This window comes from Topomyia yanbarensis, chromosome 3 (genome assembly GCF_030247195.1).
Source record: "Topomyia yanbarensis strain Yona2022 chromosome 3, ASM3024719v1, whole genome shotgun sequence".
NCBI lineage: Eukaryota > Metazoa > Arthropoda > Insecta > Diptera > Culicidae > Topomyia > Topomyia yanbarensis.
This window is the reverse complement of record NC_080672.1, coordinates 279,949,817-279,977,441: the sequence shown is the minus strand read 5'-3', so window position 1 is coordinate 279,977,441 and position 27,625 is coordinate 279,949,817. Positions and strand designations below refer to the sequence as shown.

At 35.9% G+C, this 27,625-nt stretch overlaps 1 protein-coding gene across 1 annotated transcript; it reads left to right on the top strand.

Annotated features, from left to right (window-relative positions):
• Positions 1 to 750: 750 nt before the first annotated feature.
• Positions 751 to 27,351, top strand: LOC131689440 (protein scabrous-like). Its single transcript, XM_058974527.1, has 2 exons — positions 751 to 1,344; positions 24,023 to 27,351. Exons 1-2 carry the CDS (start codon positions 775 to 777, stop codon positions 24,932 to 24,934), a joined length of 1,482 nt encoding a protein of 493 aa, XP_058830510.1. The 5' UTR covers positions 751 to 774; the 3' UTR covers positions 24,935 to 27,351.
• The last annotated feature ends 274 nt before the right edge of the window (positions 27,352 to 27,625 follow it).

Sequence of the window (27,625 nt, the reverse complement as noted above, 5' to 3'; positions counted from 1 at the left end):
ATACTTCAGATGTATTTCATTCATCATAGTACGTGAAAAAGTAGAACTTTTGGCACTGCACTATATTTAGGACATGGTGCTTACTTCTCCTTATTTACTTTTGACACCGTTCGACCTGATCTTGCTCGGTCAGGTACCTATTCTAAGGTCGCATTCGATTTTTCTTTCTGTGGAAGGAGTGAACTATTGACCCAATTGTACATACTGCAAGTGGAAATAGAGGAATCATGATGGTAGACGATACCTGCACTAATGAAACCACAATCACTGGATTTCAGGATTTCAGAGTGGAGTAGAAGGACTGACATGTATCGAACAGCAGAGAAGCAGCACCCCACAAATATGGTATATTATTAATGGACGAGATAAGTGGCTTGTGTGGTTTTGTTTGTGGTTTGATGGTTCAGGCTTCGGATAGAGTGCTTTTGGAAATACAGAAAGCATTTCCCAGAGTAATGATGAATGTTACACTCCAAGTGGTTACGATGATTGGTCTAGCACCTAATGTAACATTTGTGGGTCAGTTCATACTTCTGGCTTGTTCAATGTCATGGGCATTTAATCACTATGAATGTAGTTCTTTGCTAGGTTTGATAACAGTGTTATCATTATAGTGTACTGTAAGAATCCGCAACGAACTCAATCCGAACAGGCGATCAAGTTCCATATTAGAATGTGATACCAAAGCTTTGCCCTTTCGAGCTGTAGTTTGTTATAACGATACCAGGAAAGAGCCTGACCGATATTTTCCTCTTTTTTTCTTTCCAGAGTGACATGGCTGAAACACCGCAAACAATCGATTTCGTCGAACCGGAGGCAGACCACCGGATGCGCCATCATCGTTTCTTTCGACAGCAGCTTCACGAGCTGGAGGTTAAACAGACGGCAATGAAGCGACAATTAAATGACATCTTCAACCACCGAATGGCGGATCGGTTGCGAAGCTTGGAAATTGAACAGCGTAGGCTGGCCAACGCGAACTTCAACATTAGCCGTCAGGTGGCCAGCTTGGATAAACTGCACGGTTCGATGCTGGAGCTGCTGGAGGACGTCGAGGGAATCCAAAACAAGTTCGAGAAAACTCTGCCCGATATCAAGCGGGAAATTTCCAAGGTGGAGTTCAATGCGGCACAGATTTCCTCCGAACAGGGTCTGCTGAGGGAGGAAGGACATAACATAGCGAAAAGTATACAGGCGATGGCTGTCAGTGTCAGCACCTTGCAAGATGAGCGGGAAAATGTGCGAAAACTTGAGGAGCAGATTCAGGTCATGAAACGAGACCTGGATAAAATCAAGTCGGCTGCCCTGCTGCACAGAGAGATGGCTCACAACCGGTGGGAAAAGGTGCGTATTATTCGAGTTTCGTAAAATTTTGTTGACGATAGTAGTTTCCTTTTCTGGAATATACATTCAATGGAATGTATTAAAATGTATGTGTGTCAATTAGATATTATTGAAAAATGTTTCTGTCTTACATTATTTGTTAGAAATAATTTCAACCGAAGACTATTGCTAATCAATCCTATCTCAATGAACATATTATTTCCTTTTGACTACTATTTAATGACGAATACAAATAGACCAAAGAGAGCGACTTTCACTATCAAATCACTGGTAAATTTGCGTGAGACCGAACAGCGCCCACTAATTGACAGTTAACTGAAAATCGGAAGGTTCATCGAGAATTGCGGGGAACCGATTTTGCAACACAAACCGCACTATTGATTATAGTGTCGGAATTCAACTGATTTGGCGTAACTAATTAACACCATTGTGCGATTGCAGCGCCCACAAAACACGCTAGTGGTCTAATATTCTGGTCACCCTGTATGTTCTACAAACGTCCCCTCCCGGGCCACGAAATAATCCACATCCAAACTGTAACATTCCGGTTCCACTACACTACGGAACCGATGATGAATATAACATTTCACGCAATGTTGAACATTCGCTTTTTGCTCATAGCTGGTCTGGCCAGCGTACCGGGGAATGCACTTTGCGAATGTTTGCAGCTGACGTTGGGAATTTTTTTTCGCAGTGTACAGCTGATTGCACCGTTGCACAATGGTCCCAATACTTGAGAAAAGCGGACATAAATATATTTTATGCGAATGTCGATGCAAAACTATGCACCGGAAATTATAAAATTTAAACGTCATGTAAAACTAATGCGATTGCAAACATTCATTGGTTTAATCTAATGTGACCAGATGTCCCTGATTTGGTGGGAAACTGCCGAGTTTCAAGGACTTGTCTCCCATAGCTTGAAATAATATCGGGCTATTGTGAAGTCCGCGAAAATTTAGCCAGTTTGTTTTGATTCTGATAGCAAAACTGGGCTCAGTTCACATTTAGTAAAAACAAAACGATTGTTACCTATCCGCTGAATTTTTATATTCCTGTCACAAAATCATAAGGATAAGTGCCACTGTGCACCGCCTACATCATTCATCGGTCACATTCGAATACCGACGAGTGATATGTCCGCGACCAGCTATAACTGACTACATGGTATGTGGTGTCCCTAGATTCCAAACTCAATACCATGTTCGGTGCGCAGTATGTCACACGGTTTGATCGGTCAGAAGCAACGAGCGTGAAATGCAAATTATTTCCAAACTGCTCATGAAATGCTGGTGACGGTAGCTAAGGAATGGTTGAATTTTCCGGTAAAGTAGAATAGAGACGCAAATTTTAAAATCAAAGCATTAGAAGTTAGTCTCTTAACATCAATACATTTTGCTTTCGATTTTTCAGAATTTTAAAATGCAATTTTTATAAATTTAAAACATTCTAAAAAAATTTCAGCGCCTTTTATTGGTAAATTTGGTTGAATTTTATGTTACATGTGAATTCATCCATCCAAATATTTTTGTGAGTTTTAATTCTCATTTGTATAAGGTAGTAAATATTGAATTTGTCATCTCTCAAGTTTAGATGTTATTCCAATTGAAATATAAAATAATGACCAAAAGATACCCAACGAATATATAATCAGACGACTGATATATTGTATGAACACCGGAAACGAATGCTTTGTTATCATGACTGGTACCGATGTACTACTGCATACGAAACAAAAATACACAGACTAGTAGTTACAAACGACGTTCTTGGGTGATCAACGAATTGGAGTATTGTGTTTGGAATTAAATTGTTTGCAATGTGTTGTTACAATGGTTATTATATCCTCTCAACCATTTCATGTAACACCTGGCAGTTCCCCAGCATTCCAACCTAAGCACACTATACTTCATTCGTAAAAATTCTTGGAAATAAGAAATAAAAATAACGCAGAAGCTTTCCAAAACGTAATCAATCTAACCAGACGTGATATAGTAAGCGTAATGAAATAACGTTTTGCAGAACAACTGAATCTTTTTCTTTTAGGCTTTGGAAAATGTTAATGTTTGATTTCAATTCACATTTGAGAAATACTAAATATAGCAAAATGTTCAGTGTGTGTTCTCAATACCTTCAGCTGCTGTTTCGAAGACCCATACTCAACAAAATCATTGTATACTATATAGAAAAGCAAAGCCTTTCGAAACTACAATCCCTTTTTACAATTTTCGCCTTCTACTTCAACCTACACTAAAGACCCATTTTTATCAGCCCCTTGGTGAATTTTAAGCTGATAAAACGGGAACATTTACTAAATCGGGACATACTTTTATTCTTTTTTTAATAAACCGAAGCACTTAAAATATCCATCTTTAGTCCTTCGATGAAGCCTAATGCTATAACGTTGCACTTGCATTTCCCACCCTAGAACGTTGCACTGGGGTACAAATGTACCCCACGCGTTTGATCGCAATTTTCGCAGGTAAAAATGAAAACATAAGAAATTTATAATACATCATTTTCTTCGTTTTTGCCTTTCTCATATAAAGAAAGGCTATGCAATCACTGTAAAAATCGACTTTTTAACCGAGGCCCGGAGGGCCGAGTGTCATACACCATTCGATTCAGTTCGTCGAGATCGGCAAATGTCTGTGTGTGTGTATGTATGTGTGTGTATGTGTGTGTGTATGTGTGTGTGTGTCATTTAAACTCACACAATTTTCTCAGAGATGGCTGAACCGATTTTCGCAAACTTAGTTTCATCTGAAAGGTATAACGCTCCCATAAGCTGCTATTGAATTTTTAGTTGATCCGACTTCCGGTTCCGGAGTTACGGGTTGAAGAGTGCGGTCACACAGCAAATTTCCATATAAACTGGTACCACCATGATGTTCAAATGATGTAAAACATATTAAAATTGATGTAACATTACTCTAGTTTGCGGGTCTGGATCACTAATGATCAATCAAAGCAGCTTTGACCACATTGGCCACCTATGACAGTTCATGACGCCCCCGGGGAACCCGCCAAGTTCCTAAGCTAATATCACACCCATTCCCCAACGAATTCTCTACCGATTTTTACAAACTTGATTTCAAATGAAAGATACAGTAATGCCATTGACTGCTGCTGAATTTCATTCGGTTCTGACTCTTGCTTCCGGAGTTACAGGGGTGTTAGTAAGGATACACTGGAATTTCTCATATAAATCGGTACAATCGTAATACCTCAGAGGCTAAAAACTATTGAAATGGTCACCAAATTACTTCTAATCGCAGATCTAGATCACTGATTGCCAATCAAACATTCTTTAAATATATTGTCCACTATCGACGATTCCGGAAGTCCGGAATTCCGGGCATATTCCACAATTAAAGTCAAATCGGTTCTTCGGTGATGACTGAACCGATTTTCTCAAACCAAGTCTCAAATGGAAGGCAAAATATGCAGTTGAGTATTGCGTCGATCACGCAGCAAATCCCGATTCTAACGAATTCTGCGATGAATTGGTGAGGTGATTTTTTTTCCAAAATATAAACACAACTGTTGAATTTGTAGATCTAGGTCACCAACAGTCATTCAAAGTCTCTTTGGCCACACTGGCCACCATCGACGGATCCGGAAGCATCCAAATTCAGAATAACGGTTATATTGGTTTTTCGAAAATGGCTAGAACGATTTGATCAACTTAGTCTCAAAAGAAAGGTGTTGCGTCCCCGGAAACTGATATTAAATTCCATCTCCATCCGACTTCCAGCTCCGGAGTTACGGGTTGTGGAGTGCGATCACACAGAAAACTCCGATTCAAACCGATACCTCGATGAATGCAAAAAGGTGCTCTTATATATACTTACCAAGTGTAATAAGAATGAAAGACATTTCCATAATGTTATATTGTACGAACCAGTTATTAAATCATAGTTTGTAGAAATGAGAAAGGCACAATTGCACCTATAGGTGGATTAAAACAGGTTTTTAATTGTGAAAACAGCTGTATTAGTAAAAGTACGGTATTTATTGAATAAATGGTACATAAATTGGTTTGATCGAAAAAAATGGAAAAATCTCTGTTTTGACGTTTTTTACAAAAATTACTAAAACTGCGAATTTTCAACCGTTTTGAAAAAAAAACAAATGATTATAAAAGTTGAAAGTTTGGTCTAGAAACGGTTGAAAATGGATTTTTGATATTATTGAAAAGTGTAATTATTTGAAAGAGTGAAAGTTTAAAAAACGGGTTTTGGAAAATACCACGAAATGGGGTGAAAATCGAAATGAAAAAAATATTTCTGAACAGTAATACATTAGTAACACGCAACGTTACTGTTACAGCAGTTACTGTACTGTACTGTTATACTTGCGATCCATTGCTATAAAAAATAAACAATACAACAATAAAAATCAGCAAAAATGAGAACGATTTTTTTCTACTTCAAAATTAAAATAAATTAATTGAATAAATGATTGAAAACGATTTTATAACACTAACTGTTACTTACGTAGTAAAACAACTAGTATTTAAATTGGTATTGTCACGAGTCACATTTCCACAGACAGTACGAAACCTGACGAAACGCTAACGGCAACCGTAAACTGGGGTACAAATGTACCCCACGCCAACTTTGACACCTGCTTCTACGAAGGCTATAAGCAAACTGGCAATACCATCTTTTCCTACTGTTACTAGGAACTCTAAATCGAATTATGGTTAGGATCCCAGGTCGGTAAATGCCGAATTGTCGTCTTCACATGGCTCCAAAGAAGGCGGGGGGTACATTTGTACACCAGTGCAACGTTCTAGGGCTAATAACCTTTTCTGATTATTTAGTTTAAATTTCCCTTCACTCTCTAAAAGGCAAGAGAAATGATGTTGACAGTTAAATTGAAATTACAAACGAATGAGGCGCTCTTTGTTATTCTAGTCTTTTTAGTCATACATCTTAATCGTTTTGTCATGTACGCTGATGAAATAAGGTACCCATTAATGCGTAGAAAACTACGCATTTTCAATAAAAGTGGAATAATTTGAATACATAAAATGGGTAAAGTTTTTTTACCGTGTATATGCGTGATTCAAGTTATAAAAAATACACCCGCTTAGTATCCACAGCGCCATCTGAACTTGACTAGTTGATGCAACAATATCACTGATTGTGGATGGAGGAGAATTCTTCGCAGAATGCCATCAACGAACGAATTCAGAGCAACGCGCTGGTGAGATTGTTTTGTGATGTTCTTCGATGTTTATTTTTTTACCTTTTACCTGCCAGAATCATAAATATTATTTTTCATTTTGAAAGTGTGAATATATTGCACATATTCAATCGATACTCGGATGTATTCGCGCGAGGCTTATTGAAGGCGGTCTCAGAATGTACGTATATGAACAGGCATTCTTGAAATGGGTCGTTGGATGCAAGGAGTTTTTATTCTCACCTTTGTTGGATGAACAGTGAAGCTATCGCCTTTCATTTCCAGGCCTACATATGAGTACATCTATAGATAATACAAAATGTATCAATAAATAGATAGGGGAGACTGAGGAGACTTGATCCCTTTTTTTATTTTTCAATCCTACTCCGTGGAATGATACAAAAACTAAGTTATTTTTTGTAGTTTTATATTGTTTCTAGGGTTGACTGATAATCATAAAAAAATTACATGGAAATATTATACTGGACATGAGCTATGAGCATTTTTGGAAAACAACAAAAAACTGGAAAATTCTTTGATTAGTGGAGACTCGATCCTTAATTTGGGGACACTTGATTATTTTTTGAAAATGTGTTTAAAAGAGCATGTAGGGTAATAAGCCTATTTTTACCCTTTTTCTATTATCATCCTACCCATCTGAAGCCTTTGGTTAGAGCAGCGTCTGCCATCTTTGCTCAACGCATTGGCTCAAATGGTGTTGCGATAATTGGGGTACTCGATTAGAGTTTTAGCTGCGCTCAAACAGAAGATTTTCATCATTCTCAAGACAATTTTGGCATTATATTGGCTCTTAATAAGAGCCGAATGACCTTAAGGCTAAAACCTCTATAATCGAAATAAAAAATGGCGTCTAATAACAAAGCAAAGAAGCTGAAATAATAAAATTAATAATGAAATAATGTGGTACCCTCCCTAATAGGACAAAAATAGGTACCTAATCCCATTCAATGTTATAAATGTATTGTGGTATTGATTAAATTGTTGTGATTACATATTACTACTTTTGTTACTACATATTACGCATCTCTCACAAGATTTTTTTTACGAATTTCCCAAATCTCGGTGCAATTATTTGAAAGCTGTCGTTATTATGGTTGAGGAACGTCAAATGTGGGATGCATGGTTGCTACGTATACTGTAGTAAACAATTACAGTTAAGTTTCTGTACGATGAAGCGTTCATTTTTGACAGTAATTTTTTGTTATTTTATGGCAACAATGACTTCAATTGTTCTGGCGTGAATTTGGTTATTTTCAGTGGTGTGTATAAAGCATGGCGAAGGGGATCAAATCTCCACGAATTTGAATGGATCAAGTGAACCCATAGCATCTATTTCAGCAAACTTTAGTACAAGTATAGTTGAACAAAAAAATCAGCTCAATCATAACGAATTCATATAATTGACATTCTCCTGTAATTCTGTATGCAAAAGTATAGTATGTAGTGGGTGACTTTATCAATTGTATAAAAGTTTGAAAATTTAGAAAATAAATCTTCTTCAGTTCTTCTGAGATTTTTTTCTTTGAATCGGTAAAAATTCGGTAACACATGTCCAATTTATTTTTTTGTGTTAAAGAAACGTATGTTTAGATAAAGCTGCGCAACTTTCTAGTATATTCGATTAATGTATTCTGATCCGCCTTTGAGTTACAATGATGGGATCAAGTTTCCCCGGGGATCAAGTCTCCTCAGTCTCCCCTACAGACAAGTTTCTTCCATAAAAGTACTATGGATGGATTGTATAAACATGCACACAATGTTTTATGAAAGGATATTGCTGGCCATTCAGAAACAAAAGTGCTTTTGGACAGAACGGCATATCCGTAAGCAACTGTCGCCATATCTGCAAGCGATTTTCTCATGAATCGTGAATTAAGAGTCTGTGGATAAGCGAAACGCAACCGGACAGCCCGGTAAGAGATTTATTTTAAGAGGTTAAACTATATCTGAGGGATTCCATGAGAAACCGGCCGACCACAAAATATGACCATCGTCGATTCGAACGACACTTTAAAGTTGTGTTCGGTTTATGAATCTCCATTATTTTCTCTGACAATTGCAATATTCTGATACAAGAGCAATTTTCAAAAAGAGACTAAACATTTGTACGTGCATTAATTTCATTTTTTTTGTTCGATTACTGTATTTTATACAGAAAAACTTTCTGGGAACGAGTTTCAGGGAATGAATAATTTTGTGCGAAAAAATATACACTGAAAAAAGTGTGTTATTTTTCGCAAAAACAAAAATTTGTGTTAAAAATTTTAATTGCAAAAAAACCCTTTTTTCCAATTTTTTATATTTTAGAAGCAAAACCAAAAGAGAAAAGAAATATTTTGTGTGATGGAGAACTTATCGGTAAAAAAGTTTTTCTAACAATAACTTTATACATGTTTTCAAGTTTCATACTAATTGACTTACATAACTGTAAATTTTATTACAGAATGTAATTCTTAGTCTTATTTTAAATCAAAATGCATTTAACAAAAATCTTCCAATATGCAATAGTTTTCGAGATATTTGGAATTTTGTTCCAACAAAAACAATTAATTCATGTGATTATGCTCTTTTTAAAAGTTATTCGCGTTACCCCATCATAAAATGTCAAAAATCAAATGCTTATCGTTTTAAAGACATAAAAGAAACTTTTTCAGTGTATTTGGATCATGGAGAAGATTTCAATAAAAAAGTTTTCCTAACAACAACTTTTGACAGATTTTTATAATTCATACAATTTGCAGTCAAAAATACAATTTTCTTTTTGAATATGATTTTAAACGCTATTTTAAATCAAAATGCTCATAACAAAAAATTTCCGAAATGTAGTAGTCTCGAGATATTTCAAATTTCATTTTAACAACCCAAGTCTTTTGTTTTCTTACGACCTTTTCAGAAGTTATTCGCATTTCTCCATCAACAATAATACGTTTTTCAAAAGGCTTTCTTTGACATCAAGGCGATATTATAACCCATTTGAAAGTTACATGAAAGCAGCCAAAATATGATCGAACTATTTAGTTTAATCATAAGACCCTATGGTTGAATAGTATTTTGATTGTTTTCGTATAGCTTTCAAATGGTTTACAATATCACCTTGATGTCAAAGAAATGTTATGGGTCTTTTGAAAAAGTTATTATTGTTGATGGAGCATCGCGAATAACTTCTGAAAAGGTCGTAGTAGAATAACAGAATTACGTTGTTAAAACAAAATTTGGAATATCTCGAGAACTACAACATTTCAGAAAATTTTTGTTATTAGAATTTTGATTTAAAATAGCGTTTAGAATCATATTCAAAAGGAAAATTGTATTTTTGACTGCAACTAGTAAGAATTATAAAAATATGCCAAAAATTTTGTTAAGAAATTTTTTTTTATTGAAAGCTTCACCATGATACACTGAAAAAGTTTCTTTTACGTCTTTAAAATGATAAACATTTGATTTTTGACATTTCATAATTGGGTAACGCGAATAACTTTTAAAAAGAGCAAAATCACACAAATTAACTATTTTTGTTGGAACAAAATTCCAAATATCTCGAAAACTATCGCATTTTGGAAGATTTTTTGTTAAATACATTTTGATTTAAAATGAGAGTAAGAATTATATTCTTTAATAAAATTACAGTTTTGTAAGTCAATTAGCATGAAATTTAAAAGCATGTATAAAGTTATTGTTAGAAAAACTTTTTTACCGATAAGTTCTCCATCATACAATCACATTCAAAATGTTTCTTTTCTCTTGAGGTTTTTATTGACAAAATATAAAAAATAGAAAAAATGGGGTTTTTTACAATTTAAATTTTTAACACAAATTTTTGTTTTTGTGAAAAATGACACATTTTTTTCAGTGTATAGTTTTTTGCTCATAAATATTCATTCTCTCAAACTTGTCCTCAGAAAGTTTTGCTTTATACAATACAGTAATCGAACAAAAAAAAATTGAAATGAATACACGTAGAAATGCTTACGCCCTTTTAAAAAATTGCTCTTGAGTCAAAATAATCTTACTGATTGTGGAATATGTTTAGTCTTCCATGCCGATGAAATGTGTAAAGTTTCATATGAATCCAAGATGGTCGATCAGGCTTTTAATTATTTTCGGACGGATCTCCGTGAAATTAGTGATCTATGTTTTACCTTGTTAGGGGAAACTATGCCACTGAGACCACGATTCAGGCTATCTTTTGTAGCTATCCCCAGGGCTGTCGAGAGCCACGTTGGGCCCCAAGGCTTGTATTACTGCCGGGCCTTTTTAAACCCCAGCCTTTAGTTCGGCATGAGTTAGTACCTCTTCAGCCATGGGAAACTCGTGACCCCATGGTTTCTATTAGTTTCCGGTTGACCCATATTTCCATGTCCACAGATAGCGTGCCAAACAGCATGCTATGTCTAACATGGCGAAATTGTAGGGTGTAAACATTAGCCAACTTTAGCTTCATTTGTACTTTTAACAATAGATCTTAAGGAACGTCTCGAAACGTGAACAGGAATACAGTTTGACCAGAATAGGCCACTTTCTGCTTAGAACCGACACTCATTTGTTTTGGACATAGTGGGTTGGAACACGATATTTTGCTTCTACTTTGCAGCGACACACGGATTGATTTATATGCTGGTAGTGGTGGAGCAGTTTTTAGTTTTTGTTGTAAGTAAGATGAGAAGGCAGCAGATGCATTTTCATTTAAATTTATTGAATCAAAAAGGTTTTCAACTTACATAAGTTTATCTCATATTGAATCCAAGAAAACCGTTTCTAATCGTAGATTTTATGCAGGTTTTGTTAACCTTAGCGACGCGATTTTTTTTTTCGTTGTTAATACTGTTATTTTTAGCTTTATACAGGGTGTTTGGTTCATGGTTAAGAATCTCTCGGGTGGTGATAGACTGCCATATTTGGAGAAAAAAAATTGTTCTACACATACCATCAAATCTCAACCGTTACAGAGTTATTGAACTTTTTGTGTAAAAAACTTATTTGTCTTAAAATACCTCTAACTTTAAAAGAATATTTTGTATTTTAAATGTTTTAGTTCCATTCGAAAGGCGAGAAAATTTCGCATTGAGTGATGCCCTCACATGTTTCAGCTAATGAGTTTAAGTAGCCTTTTCAAAGTAATTTATTGAAAATTAAACAATTTTAAACGATTTTTCGTTGATTTATTGAAAATCCTAATAGTTAACCTCATCATTTTAATAATTCAGATTGTTAGTCTTGATGAGCTGCTTAATTCGTTCTTTGACATGATACACTTACCTTTTCTTATTTTCACGATTTTTGGTTATTCAACTTAGATATTTTTATCTCATTTTCACTAGTACCACCTCTAATTGAAAAATTATGGCACTTATTGTACTTTTTTTCTTTTTATTCGAAAACCAGGAAAATTCTACAGTGAAAAATGTATTAATACCTTTCAGTTAAGTGAATTTAGTATTCTTTTAAAAGTAAATTAGTTTAAAGTTAGTGCTATTATTAGCATTTTCGTTAATTGTCTTTAAATAGTAAATAATAAACATAACCATTATTATCATGGAAATAATGCATCTCAGCAAGTTCTACAGTTCTTTCTTTGACTCCATTCAATTATCTCTTTTGGTTTCGACGCAAAATCGTTTTTATCACATCGTTTCATATGCAAAAATAACGATTTCGAACCCACTACATTTGTGGCGAGGTCACGCTGTGTTAACTATTAAATAGCAGCAAAATGAAAAGAGATTTAGACAAAGTGTCAAATAAAAAGTTATAGAGAACATTAAGGGGCATCAAATGAATAATAGTAACGATAAATTTTGTTGATTAATAATTAGAATAATTAAAAAACTCTCCAAAAACACAAATTTCGAGTTATTTCGTTAGTAAGAAATCATTTAGTACACTTAACTAAAAGATATCTGTACATACACTGATAGGAAATTTTCTCAGCTTTCCAATGAAATCTTGTAAATAACGATATAAAGCATATTTTTTAGATTAGAGCCTTTTAAGCACTTGCAAGTCGGTTACAGGAAAAGTATAGTAATGAAATAACAAAGAAATGAGAAGAGATAGAAATATGACGTCCAAGAACAAATTATGAATTGTCCTAAAACCCATCTTTTGGATAATGGATATTGCTATAATCATACTTCATTATTTCGAGAAAATTAGCAAAAACCTCCTCAAAAACACAAACTTTTAACTACTTTACAGCTAAAAGGTAATTAAAACTAATTACTTAAAAGATATGAGAACACCATTGAATAGGAAATTTTCTCACCTTTCGAATGAAACTGAAATATTTACAATACAAAGTATACTTTTAAAGTTAGAGGTATTTTAAGACAAATAAGTTTTTTACACAAAAAGTTCAATAACTCTGTAACGGTTGAGATTTGATGGTATGTGTAGAACAATTTTTTTATCCAAATATGGCAGTCTATCACCATCCGAGAGATTCTTAACCATGAACCAAACACCCTGTATAGGTTTTCGGGGTCGTTGATTCTGATTCTGACGTCTGGTTAAATTTCATGTTTTTTTTATCTTGACCTAAAACGTCTTACAAGGGTGGTTTCGGGATCGCTAATTTTGATTCTGACGTCGAAAATGTAAAACTCAATATGGTGGGTCCAGTGTGGCGACTGTGTGACCCAAAAAACTCCCGTGAATAGAGTTTTATACTAATTGTACCAAAATATGCTAATTTTGTAAAAAATGGTTGCCATTTTGTAGGCGCCATTTTGAATTTTCAAATTCTGTTATCAGAATCGTAATCAGCAACCTGAAAAATCACATAATCTATTTTTATGCTAGTTGAGAAGTTATCCCTGTCTCTCAGAATGTTTTATAGACCAACATAATATAAAACCCCATTTTTGCACATCTTGTTTTTTTTTAAAATCTGACCTACGAAAAATTCTGCAAAATATCTATTATCTAGTTCAATGTTTGAAATACTTGCACAAAAGTTTTTAGATCCCTATGATAGTGCCGAATTTACTGTAAAACGAGATTTTCGAGTTTTAATTGTTTATAACAAATAAGTAAATAATAAATTCACATATTTTTTGTGCTAGTTGTACTCCTTACATCACTAAGAGTTGATTTAATGCAAAAATTCGTCTTCAGATGTCAACGCTAACTAGATATCCTATAAAAACTGTATAAGAAGTAGGTGGAAAGGGTTAATAATCAATGTGATATGACTAACGTAGGAGCCAGTTTTGAAATACTGTGAGAGTATGTAGGACCCGACAATAATATAGACACAGAACTCAGTAATCAGACGCAAATTAAACAACTGCGAGTACAGCGGTCAACCGAGTACTGCTGCTGTTGGCTGAACTGAACTGATTTGATTTATTTATTTCGCACATTATAATTGGGTTCTTATAGACATCATGGGCGAGGCCCATAATCGCCGTTCTAACTCAACAGATTGCATTTTTAGTACAATACAAAAATACAAATATTATCCATTTTAGTCTAAAAGTCGTTCCGCTATAGATACACGGCAAAAACGACTGCAGACTTATTGTGTTGGTATTGATTTTTGAAAATGTCCTGTAAGACCAGCTACTCGGGAAGTGAAATTTTTTTGTTTATTTTATTTTAGGAACAGGGAAAGGCCCGCTGGAGCTGAATTTTACTTTAACTCTCTCTCCAGCAGGCATAAAACCTCCTCATCTTTAATATCAACAGATAACATACATCCAAATGATACATTTCGTCACTTATAACTACACTGAAAAAATAATAAATTTCTACATTTGGATTGAACCTTAAGTTATAATATCGTTATAACTATTTTTTGAAAACTCTTAGCTAGTTACCGTCTTCGACAAAGTTGCTAACCAAGGTTTGGACTATACGGACGTTATGACACGGTGCCCTAATATAGGTATATGATTTGTGCCCATTACGCGCAACTGTGGTTTTAACCAACTTTCTCCTTAGTGGAGAAAAAATGATTATCACCCAACTTTTTTTCTTAGCATAGTGTATATTTCATTGGCTTGCTAAGCCAAACAAAGTTTCACTTTCATTACTTCTCATCGGCTTAATCGGAATTCTTGTCTTGCGAAACATCGTGCTTGAATAGGGGTTGGCTCAGGAACACAAGTTACATCTCTGTTTTTAACTTAGTCCAGTCATTAAGTTAGCATCGGATTCTGATGAGACGAAGTCGAAACGCAGATTCCATAACTAATGAATAGAAAAACTAAAAAGTAATGCAAATTTATTTTTTTCTGAACAACATAAACTTTAAAAATAAATACATCTTTCGCTGCAATATTCCATGATCTACTGCTATTCGCATCACTGAATTTCATTGATATGACAATTCATAAATTTTGTGTCATGTGCAGCTACGCTGCGAAATAACACCCAATTCAAAACTCTGCAACAGAAACCCAAACGCTCAACAAGATATCCATAGCCACCGAGCTATGGGCGCACGCTTGGACGCATTTACAGTTCATACTGAACGAGATGCGATGGATGAATGCAACGGCAACGCCGGTTCAAGCACCATCTCTCGATTGTGGAACGGCATGGAGGTGCCTATTTGCCGGCGATGTGGCATACTTTACTCTGACGCTGCCTACAACACCAGAGTCATTTACGGCCGTACCCGACGTCATTTTGTATTGTAAATGTGCTGCACCACAAAGTGTCGCTGGAGTGCAAGTTGTCGGCTTAGCAGCGTTAGCAAATGTCCTGGAATGATGGGGTGACCGCAATCCCGTCGTTGACTTTCCGTTTGTTTAAAACGACAGAATTTTATTTATAGTTGAAGGCAACACCATGGATCAAACAGGTTTGGCTTTTACCGTATAGGATGGCACTGTATTATGCGTGGAAGTGGAAGCATGGCAGACACGCAAAATTCTATCTATGTATATGGTTTTCACCAGGATTTCTCCCAACAACTTGCATTCGGATATTGAGATGAAAAATAGCGACCACAACAGATGGAAAAAGATCAAAATTATGTCAAACCTTTCGAAATTATATCTCCTGCTGATATCATTGAACATTGGTATAGAACGAAATTTCAGCAGGAATTTACTTTTTGCGCGACTGTTCATTCTAGCTTTATGTCACCTCCAGAAGAATTTGTGTACATAGCAGGGACATCTTCGGGTAAATATCTAGAAATTTCTTCTGAAAGAAAAGTTTTATTGTTCAGTTTTTTGTAATTTCTTCGTTATTTCTTTCTGATCTTGTAGTGCAATAATGGAAAACAACTTTCACCATTCGTGAATAAAGCCATTTAGATAATAAAAATTTTGGAAAATTTGTAGATTCCTGTCGGTTATTTTCAAACTAAAGTGATTTGTATGAATTAAATTGAATGAATGTCTACGTTCTTGAAGTCACTTATTTTCGCTGGGATTATTTGAAAAAAAAAAATGACTTAGTTGACTTGAGTGAAAGTCTAGTTGAACTGAGGAGGGATGAACAACAAGTCCACAATAGAAAAGTTGTACGGAACGCTAACGTAAATATTTCAAAATATATTGCTTCTTATATACATGATAAAGTCAAATGGGATCAAAGCAGAAAACAATAGGTTTGTTCCAGTACACGGAAGCAGCGATGCCAACCTTCCAGTTTAAACTGGATTCTTCCAGTTTTTTACAATATCCAGTCACACAGACAATCGGAAAAATCTTCCATTTTTTTTAAATTGGAGCCAGTTTTTTAAAATTTTCATTTATTTAGTTTCTTTTTCTAACAAATTGTAACTTGATTCATAGAATTTTCAAGCAAGCCGTGGGATGATGCCTACCCGAATAGAAATGTACAGTAACAAAACCATGATTTCACTGTGACAGTACAGTAATTTAACAATAATTTACAGTAAGTTGTAGTGTTATGCTACAATACAAAAACAATAAACTTTATCGTTTCTACAATAAATTTCAATGTAAAATCGACTTTTACAGCAAAAAGGGCACCCCCTATGTATCTTAACATTAAAAAAAATTGATTTTTTGCCATGCATTTGTTTCTCAAAAACAGTAAAATGTAATGTGATTTTACTGTATCAGATTTGTGCTTAACAGTAAAATTGATAGTAACATGAAATTTTATTGTAAATCTACTGCGAGAACCCTGCGTCGAACAATGTTGAAACACTAATAACTATAATATTTATTGTTTTATTATTGTTTGTAGGGTAAATGCTATTGTAAAATTCTATTCGGGTAGTGCCCCAGAATAAGATTTTAATCCACCGTAACTTGAACTCTTTTTATACCACGTCACAGTTGCTCAAAACAGCGTTTTGAGGTACTTAATTCATTGGAGTCAAAACTGTTCATAATAGTGATTTCACATATTCTACAATGTTTGTGTGTGTAAAAAGCGCCATCTTTTGGCAATATTATTTTCGAAAAAAGTTGATCATAGTAGGCTATAGAAAATTTAACTTTGGATCCGAATGAGATAGCGCTTAGCAGTCTTAGACAAAGTTGTAGAGGAGCGTATTTTTATAAATTTTGCAAAAGACACGTTGTCTCTGTCACTCACCGTAATTGAGTTATGAGATGTTTTCTATGAAGAACTCCTTCCATTCTTGTTTTTGCTTATAACTTTTTTGTTTATGATTTTTCGCGTTAACAATGTTCGAAGTTATTTTTTATCATTGTAAAACACGCAACTTTTTCGAAAACACGAAATAGCTGTGAATGCTGTGTAAAGACTTATGGCTGATTTTGATTTTATGTTAGCCTGTTTTCGACCCCTGTGTAAATTTACTATCGGCAAAAACTGTAATTATACTATCAATTATGCTAATAGGACTAGGTTTCACCCACAAAACGAAGTTAAAACCGTTTGTCCATAATCACCCGTTCAGAAGTTATACCTTGTTGAAATCTTTAAGTCTGGCCGTTTTGAAGTCGCGCGTATGGCTCACTCAACGTGTAGGCGCTGGTGTTCAAAGAAGCTTTCGCTTGATTTTCTGAGTGAAGCGCACCAAGAAACAAATATTCATCAGTTTTTTGTTTGACAAAGTATTCGGTCGCTTTTTGTCTTTCTCATATAAAGAAAGGCTATGCAATCACTGAAAATATCGACTTTTCAACCGAGGCCCGATTCAGTTCGTCGGATCGGCAAATGTCTGTGTGTGTATGTATGTGTGTGTCATTTAAACTCACACAATTTTCTCAGAGATGGCAGAACCGATTTTCACATCCTTAGTTTCATCTGAAAGGTATAACGCTCCCATAAGCTGCTATTGAAATTTAGTTGGTCCGACTTCCGGATCCGGAGTTACAGGTTGAAGAGTGCGGTCACACAGCAAATTCCCATAAAAACTGGTGCAACCATGATGTCCAAATGACGTAAAACATATTAAAATGGGTTCAACATTACTCTAGTTTGCGGGTCTGGATCACTAATGATAAATCAAAGCAGCTTTGACCCCATTGGCCACCTATGACGGTTCATGGTACCTCCGGGGAACTCGCCAAGTTCCTAAGCTAATATCACACCTAATACCCAGCGAATTTTCCAACGATTTTTACAAACTTGATTTCAAATGAAAGATACAGTAATGCCATTGACTACTGCTAAATTTCATTCGGTTTTGACTCTTGGTTCCGGAGATGCAGGTTGTTTAGTAAGGTTACACTGGAATTTTCCATATAAATCGGTACAATCGTAACACCGCAGAGGCTAAAAACTATTGAAATGGCCACCAAATTACTTCGATTCACACGTCCAGATCACTGATTGCCAATCAAACATTATTTGGATATATTTTCTACTATCGGCGATTCCGGAAGTCCCGGATTCCGGGCATATTCCACAATTTAAGTCACATCGGTTCTTCGGTGATGACTGAACCGATGTTTTCAAACCAAGTCTCAAATGAAAGGCAACATTTGCGGTTGAGTATTGTGTCGCCACTCAGCACCCCCCCCCCCACCATTGCCCTCGCTCCTTCATCACTCCTCTCCCACTCTCACATCCGCATTTCCTTCATCCACCCCGTATACCGAAATAAGATGAAGGACCACCCGCTCCACTTCCAAACCCATTACACCAACATTTCAAATATTGAATCACATGAAGATAACATTGAACTCATGTTGATTAAGTTAATTAAATATTAGTCCGAGGCTAGTTGGTGGTTGGGGTAAATTGGCGGAATCCCTTTGTCTTCGTTTCTATTAGACATATAGCGCTGCCTCTCATTGTGTAGCTCAAGTTATCTGAAACCCCTTATCCAATGTGTTTTTTTGTTTTGTAAAAGTTGTAGACGATATTGTGTTTTCGAGCATACCAAGTAAATGTTTCAAATTTTAAACACTTTGTGTTATTTAGGGTGATTTTAAATCTATTTCCCAATAGATTTTTTTTCGATAGTGTGTAAAAAGAGCTTTCAGTATCCGTATAGATATTAAATCTATCCATGACTTAACAATTATTTTTTAAATGGTTTTTTGTAAAATATGCGGTTGAAGTAAGTTGGCGGTGACGCACGCGAGGCAAGTTGGCGCTACTGTTCACAGTACAAATGTAGTCATCAAATATTTTTATTTTTGGAATTCACTCCAAAGTAAAACTTTGTGTATCTCGTCAATGCAGGGGATATTTACTTCGACCAATCGCCTGAAGAATTTCGAGAATAAGCTTTTGAATATGGAATATGCGTCAAAGTAAAATGCCGGGGTATTGAGACTGAAATATATTGGCAATTGTCGGTTAATATACAATTTTATTGAAAAGACATTCAGCATGAACCTTTGATATAATTGAATCTCCATTTTCTGGCGCATTCATACATACCGCCATTTTACCCCGAGGTCGGGGTAAATTGGCGGGTTTTCCGCGTCATACATTTTTGTCCATAAAAACAAAGACAATGCAACAAACACTGTGATAAAATTCAGGGATGTTGGCTACAGCCGCATGTTCTATTTTGCAAGATCTATCTACATCAAAGCGGTAAAAAATGGAATCTGAACACACCGCATACTAGCCCAAGTCTCCCCCATACTTTTTTGTTTAAAGTGAGTCTGCGTCTACTTTCGTGGTAGTCGTGGGATACGTGCTGAGTGAAATAAGAATGTAATAGACGTTCTAATGAACAATACCAGCTAATGATTCATAGTTTGGATAAATGAGAAAGGAGCAATTGCACCACTAGGTGAATTAAAACAGGTTTTTCAATTCAATATTACCGTGGCTGGATTTTCTTTTGCAAAATTTTAGAACTCGAATAATGATTCTTGTATATAGTTGTCAAGTCATGTATAATAAAATTGTAATTTATACATTTGAAAGTTTTTAATAAATATAAGCAACTAAAAAATTCTCGTGCTCATGATTGAGAAAGGCACAATTGCACCGCTAGGTGGATTAAAACAGGTTATTCTAAAGAAGTTTGAATTTTATTAGCGAATCAAAGTACTTACTTATAAATATTTAAAATTCTTCTGCGCTGATGGGATAATTTAACTAATACGTGTCTGACTTTCCGTGTCAAGATACCAACCGTATCATTTTTTATACGTATGTTCCTATGCAAACTTTAGATAGCATGTCAATGAAGTGAGAAACAGGTCACGTGAAGGCGTTTTTCATTCAATCCTTCGAATAATGTTTTTATTTCACTCTGTTAGCTGAAGCTGGGTCCTGTGCAAAAACAACCAAAGGATTGAAATCTGAATCCGTTCTCAACCTACTAACCGAGAGACAGAACAAAATTCGCTACAAGGCAAAAGGCTTACACAAACAACAGAGTGGGAGAAGGGAGTCCTTTAGTAGATCATTTTCTCTATGTTTGTTTATACCGAATGAAACTGGACCACTGGGATTGATATTGTGGCAGGCGGAGAATATGTACTGGTAAATTCAATTAGGCAAGGTAAAGTTTTCTGTTATCAGAACACATATTTTGAAGTTTCGTGGTTACCTACGTTCCTCTATGCGACTTGAAAACTTGGATTGGGGCCAAAATTGGTTTGCCTACTAAGTTGAACTGAGCATATTTCTCAGTTGAAATGTTAGGTGGATAAATAATTTCAATATTGGAATTGAGATGATAATTTTGGGTTAACGATCAAAATTGACGTAAAGTTTTAGCTACCATGTATTAGCGTTTGTTAACATTGCATAATTTGCCATCTCGGTATAATCCAACATATTCTACACTAATCAAAACGAATTTGACTTTTTTTCGAATGTGGATTCCACATTCAAAAAGAATTATCCGAGAAGGAGTATCAACTTTCGTTTGCCGACGCCAGACTATGCAGCAAGTCAATATTTATTCTAAGTTGATTGATATAGACCTAAAGCTTGACCCGACACTCTGAAGCGGCATGGCCAGTCGAATAAACGAAACTAACTTTTCGGTTGAACTGAAATGGCAAGTTAAGTGATAAGTGATACATTCGATCTCGGATTTTTGTAGAATGTTGATTCAGTGCTATGTAGCTTTAGGATGGAAAGAAAGATTAGTTTGTATAGCTGTACGCATTTGCCCCCTTTTTGCCTATTTTTAATTTACTGCAGCCACATCTGGACAACTTTAGCGTGTGGTGTGATGTAAAAGTCTGAGCCGCACCGAAATAGTGATGATGGAATAATTCTAAATGTCAAGAAAGGTTCTACAATGATGCTTTAAAGGAAAATGAAAACTATTTTGATTACATTCTATCAAGTTTGCTTTTTCAAGAGGGGTTTTCGATTCTTGGTTACTTTCAAGCAACGCGCTTAATATGTTGTTGGTCTAGCATCGCTTAACTTTTCGAATATATGTAGACACAACACATTTTCCCAAGTTTTATGGTTTTAAACCATATGCTTTAATTTATTATATATATCTTCGGCTGACTGCCGTTCAGACGTTAAAAAAAACCTTAGTGCTATACATTGATTACACCTAGCTTAAAACTCTTTTTAGACACATTAAAATCAAAAACACCAATTGTTTCGTTAAACTTCACACAACACATGTCGATTGCGTTACTTTGTCCATATACAGTTCTATGCCGAGGGATCCAAAGAAGAGGCGGGTTCCGGAATCGGCGCTGCGGAGCATAAAAGTTTACTTTCTGGAGTAGATCAGGGCAATCGATGTTTCCAGTGATAACGTCAAATACTAAAAGCCTCTGTAGTAAAACCCGTCGCTGTTCAAGAGTCTGCATGTTCAACAGCTTGCATCGATCGGAGTATGGAGACAAACGTATTGGGTCGCGCCATTGCACATTTCTAAGAGCAAATCGTATAAAACGTTTTTGCACTCGCTCGATTCGACCACGTTGAGTTGCGTTGTGTGGCGCCCAAACTTGGACAGCATATTCCAGGGTACTGCGTATCAGAGAGCAGTACAGTGTTTTGAGTACGTACGGATCACTGAAATCTGAAGCGTTTCTTCTCAAGAAACCTAGAGTTGCAAAAGCTTTGGCAGCTATTGTGGAAATATGGTCGCTGAATTTCAGTTTGCATCAAATAAAACGCGTAGGTCTTTAATTGACAAAACCCTGTCTAGGCTACAGCCATCTACTTTATAGTCGAAACAAGGAATTAAGCGGTATCGACTAAAGCTAATCACTTTGCTCTTGTTTATGTTCAAATCCATTCCGTTGAGTTTACACCAATCTTGAACTAAGTCGATGTCAACTTGAAGAACTATATAGTCTAGAGATTTTATTTTTCGGAAAATCTTCAGGTCGTCGGCATATAACAGCTTTTCAGATTGGATTCGCTCGCAGAGGTCGTTTATGAATAAGATGAAAATAAGACGGTAATTCGAAAGCAGTCGAGGTAAGGTTTGCAAATTTCACATAAGCTGATCTATTGTACAAGTAGGACTTCAGCCAATTAGTTAGCCAGAAGGGAAACCAGCTTATCGATGGCAATATTATGCGGAACTTTTTGAAAAGTCAAAATATACCGCGTCGACTTGGTGTCGTTCTTCCACAGCAGGGTACAAGACACTGGTATAAACCAATAGGTTTGAAAGAGTCGAGATTTCTTGACAAAGCCATGCTGGAAATCAGAGATGACAGGTTTAGCGGCAGCTTACATTTTTGCCTTTCTCATATAAAGAAAGGCTATGCAATCACTGTAAAAATCGACTTTCTAACCGAGGCCCGGAGGGCCGAGTGTCATACACCAATCGATTCAGTTCGTGTATGTATGTATGTATGTATGTATGTGTGTGTATGTGCGGATTTGTTAACAAAATGTCCACATCGGTTTCTCGGAGATGGCTGAACCGATTTTTACAAGCTAAGATTCAAATGAAAGGTATAATATTCCCATAGGTTGCTACTGAATTTCATTTTCAACCGATATCTTGTTCCGGATTACGAGTTGAAGAGTATGGTTACAAAACAAAATTTATTGATTTCTCGGAATTTTCTGAACCGATTCTGACAAACTTGATTTTAAATGAAAGGTCCATCAGCTGCTGTTGAATTTTGTGTGGATCCGATTTCTGGTTCCTGTATTACTGGGTGATACGTACGATCACGCAGCAAATCCCGATTCTAATGAATTCTGCGATGAATGTAAAAAGGTGATTTTTTTCCAAAATGTAAACACAACTGTTGAATTTGTAGATCTAGGTCACCAACAGTCATTCAAAGTCTCTTTGGCCACACTGGCAACCATCGACGGATATATTGGTTTCTCGAAAATGGCTAGACCGATTTGATCAACTTAGTCTCAAATGAAAGGTGTTGCGTCCCCGGAAACTGATATTAAATTCCATCTCCATCCGACTTCTGGCTCCGGAGTTACGAGTTGTGGAGTGCGATCACATAGAAAACTCCGATTCAAACCGATACCGCGATGAATGCAAAAAGGTGCTTTTATATATACTTACCAAGTGTTATAAGAATGAAAGACATTTCCATAATGTTATATTGTACGAACCAGCTATTAAATCATAGTTTGTAGAAATGTGAAAGGCACAATTGCACCTCTAGGTGGATTAAAACAGGTTTTTTATTTTGATTATAGAGGTTTTAACCTTAGGGTCATTTGCATCTTTCGGGTTAGAGAAATCTCTTTTGGAAAAATCTCAAACCATATGTATGAGGTTGGGAATCGAACCCAGGTGAGCTGCGTACAAGGCAATCAATTTACCAACTACGTTATACCCGTCCCCGACTACTAACGTTTTATCATTCAAATCTCTGTATTTCAATGCTTGATATAGGAAAAATCTTTTCTAGAAGACGGTTCTCAGATTTATGCAAGCATGTTTTTGATTCGATTGTTGAGGCAAATATTTTTAGGTTTCTTCCTGTGCTCCTTGATACAGAAAATCGTGTACCTAAATTGTTAAATACGATTGAAATACAATCCCTCGCGAGGCAGTAGCTGATGAATTTCGAGCTGTAGTTAAATATTGTATTACATTGTCTGTCCAATTGTAACATTGCACCCGAATTTCCAGAACCGATTCGATGATTAATTGGATTTCCAACGTTTCTACCTTTTCCAGCTGGAAGCTGAATCCCGCATGGATTACAACGTGTCCTCGAAGCTGACCGAACTGCAACGAACGACGAAGCTGGTGCAACAGTTGGAAAACGTCGAGAACGAGTACGAGACCATAATCAATAAGCTACCCCGAGATTGCACCAAAATCCAACAGATGAAAACGCAGGGAGAAGTCAGCCAGAGCGGCGAAGGGAATCTTTATCTGATTGCCCCGGCCGGCCAGCATCATCCTCTGATGACACAGTGTTTCAACGAGTGGACCACAATCCAACGACGCCAGGACGGTTCGGTGGACTTCAATCGTTCTTGGGAGGACTATGCCAATGGCTTCGGATCGCCGGCCGGGGAGTTTTGGATCGGTAACCAAGCGTTGCACCATCTTACCAACGACAATTGCTCGATGCTTCGTATTGTGATGCAGGATATCTACGATAATACCTGGTTTGCAGATTACGATGCATTCAGAATTGGCTCACGGGAAGATGGGTTCCGCCTGGAGCTGGCCGGATACGACGGTAATGCTTCGGATGCCTTCGAGTACCAGAATCATATGCAATTTTCTGCCATCGATGTCGATCGGGATATTTCCAACACACATTGTGCTGGCAATTACGAAGGGGGCTGGTGGTTTTCCCACTGTCAGCACGCCAATTTGAATGGTCGGTACAATCTGGGCCTGACATGGTTCGATGCATCCCGGAACGAGTGGATTGCGGTCAAGTCCAGCCATATGATGATTGCCCGGCGAGCACGATGTACCCTTGCCGGGGATCGCGAAAGAGGGGATGAGGGCTTGCACAGTCCGGTAATTGCGGAACCATTTTCTTCCGCATCGACGGTGGCGATCTCGAAGTATGAAACCACCTTGCTGACCACATTATCGTCCCGGCGGTCAACCGATTCCGGAGTCTAGAAGTTTGAAGAAAAGCAAAATGTAAAATAGCTGTAGGATGTGCTCTGATTCTCTTTGGTTTGTAAATTACTTACTAGGAGGGACCGGCGGAAATGGTTTTATTTTGCAACATGTGTATGTGTGTTTGTAAGTACGCCTGTACAGCAGTAGGGGATAGCATCATATCAGTTCGAGGTGTAGCAGCTCATCTGAGATTTGTTAAAAACAGAAGCCAACCTTGATCCCAGTGAACAAATCGGTTCCAGTTATCACCATACTATTTTGTATATTCAGTGTACTTAGCCAGAGATTTCAACTAGCATAAAGAACTATATAAACTTCTGCCGGTCTAGTGACCAATTAATATCGTGGATCTGAGCAGGTATTTTAAATTGCCATCAAAAAGGTTATTAGTTTTTCCCGATGAAGGGTAATTTCTTCCATTCGACCACCCAACCTACCAAGCAGCAATCCAACTGAGCATACTGAGCTCGTTGGAAACCCCACTCAACGGCAAGAAAAGGAAATTTATTCTGGCTGATTACTTTTTTATGGCTATTTTATCCGTGTTTTCCGAAATTCTGCGGTGGAAAATTTTACGATAATGCTACAGTGTGTTCGTTCTCCTGCTTCTTTTTTCCAATTAGATTGTATGTTCATCGGTATAATTTTAGACGGCCGATGTGTGGGTGAAATTTGGAATCCGGATGTTTTTCGGTTAAGACATGCACGTAACTGATAAAGTTTTATTGTTTTAAGTTGGTCGAAATTGTAACATTTTATTTAACAGACTTTATTTATTCTCTATTTATTCGAAATTTACTTTTACAAAAATTCCAATAGAAAATAATCTTCTTTAGTGTCAGGTTTCCATTATCTAAATGATACATTAATCAACAGGAATGCTAGTGTTCTAAGATTAACTCTACTACAGTCAGTCGCTGTAGAGTCAATATTTTTCTTGCTTTAGTACTACTTTGGACAGGAAAAGGCGGACTTTCTAGTTTGTTCTATTATCTTAATATTAAAAAAAAAAAACGTTCTGATGGCTTAATGGATGAATCTCTTGAACAAACATTCAGCAATTTGCAAAAACGATGAAGGAGTCGGTTCAACTTTTACGCTATCTTCTCCTTTAATATTGAAAAGTATAATTTACAAACAAATTCATCAAAGTTTAGATTTTCCTTTTCGAATGAGATTGTAAATTAGTAAATAATGAAAGAATGTGAACTTTTTTCTAGTCGTTCAATTCTGCTCCTATGTTGTTTGCATTTATTTAATGAAGTGGAACCGGTAATGCTTCGGGGAATTTCTTATATTTCAAATATTTAAATGATACAAGTAAGTAACACTTTCTTGAATGTTTTGCAATTGTGTGCAATGGAAGATTGCATAGCGCTTGCTTTTTGCACCCAGAAACGAGCCTAAACCTTTAGGTCAGATTGACATTTCCCTTCTGGGATGATGACAGGTTCCCTAAAAAATTATCTTCTATGACAAAATAAGTCGTTCGTTCAATTTTCTTGAGAGCATTTTCTTGTTAGATTGAAAACCATACGCTAAAAGTTGTGTCGATAAGTTAAAATGCAGTCGAATTTCGCTGTTGACAAAAATATCTTTTAGTGGAAAAACTGGAAAAACATTGCAAACAATACCAAAGATATTAAAACGCATCATAAACACTGAAATTGGTTCATAACCGTAAATTGTTTGCTTCAAATTCGCGAAAATAGAAAATAATTCTTAATTTCCTGTATAACATGGCAAGCACAATGATAATAAGAGTATATAAAAGACAACCAATGTTTTGTGACAAAGCAAAGGCGAAAGAAAATCCATATAAATCGAACTGAAGGACTGATAAGTATTTATGCATAATTCCAATTTATTTCCATTTTAAAAAGGTAGTAAATTCCTCACATATCAGATAAGCGGAATGAAATGAAATTTTAAACAGAAGCTTGTAAATATAAGAGATGGAGCTAAAAATAATAAAACTCATTCATTACAGGATTCGAACAAATCTAATCTTAATTTAGGCTAAGGTACTTAAGGTCTCATTGGTTTTAGCACGAGTAGTTTTTTTCATTCTAAAATGGAAATTAAAATCCTGTAAGAATAGGAAGAGATTATGATTTTTATTAGTGGTAACAGTAAGAGATATTATGCTTGACATTTTACTGCAAGAAAAAAATGTATGAAATTAGATAGGCGTTTAGAGCAAGTTGCGAACACCCGAGTCATGATTTTGTAAATAATTTTAGGTACTGCTGCCGTATGGCACATGATACAAGTCACTTTTAGGTTATAGTTGATAATTTAAAGTAATTAAAGAGACGAGAATTTATTCATGCAAATGGAAAGAGATATTTAAACTGGATTACGAATCAAGTGAAACACTTCTATAAGTTTTAATGAATGATAAAAATGTAACAATAAACTATATTTGAATTTTCTACAAAACTGTCTATTTTCCTGGAACGAAAAAAGAAATTCCAGCGACTTGTCATTTGAAGAAATTTATTAAAGAATTAATGTTGACGTTGGTAAAAAATCGAAAAAAAAATTCTTTTATTTTGAAGTACATACGTGTTCCTAAGAATGTTATCCCAATTTTTTATAGAAATCTTAGCATTAGAAGCAAAGTTATAATGTTGTTTAAAATATTGTTCCCTTAAGGGGCGTAGTGCATGTCGCGAAACTTTAAAC

Coding starts and splice junctions, on each gene's coding strand:
- LOC131689440 (XM_058974527.1), top strand. CDS start 775: ATGGCTGAAACACCGCAAACAATCGATTTCGTCGAACCGGAGGCAGAC. Junction 1,345..24,022: donor CTCACAACCGGTGGGAAAAG/GTGCGTATTATT, acceptor TACCTTTTCCAG/CTGGAAGCTGAATCCCGCAT.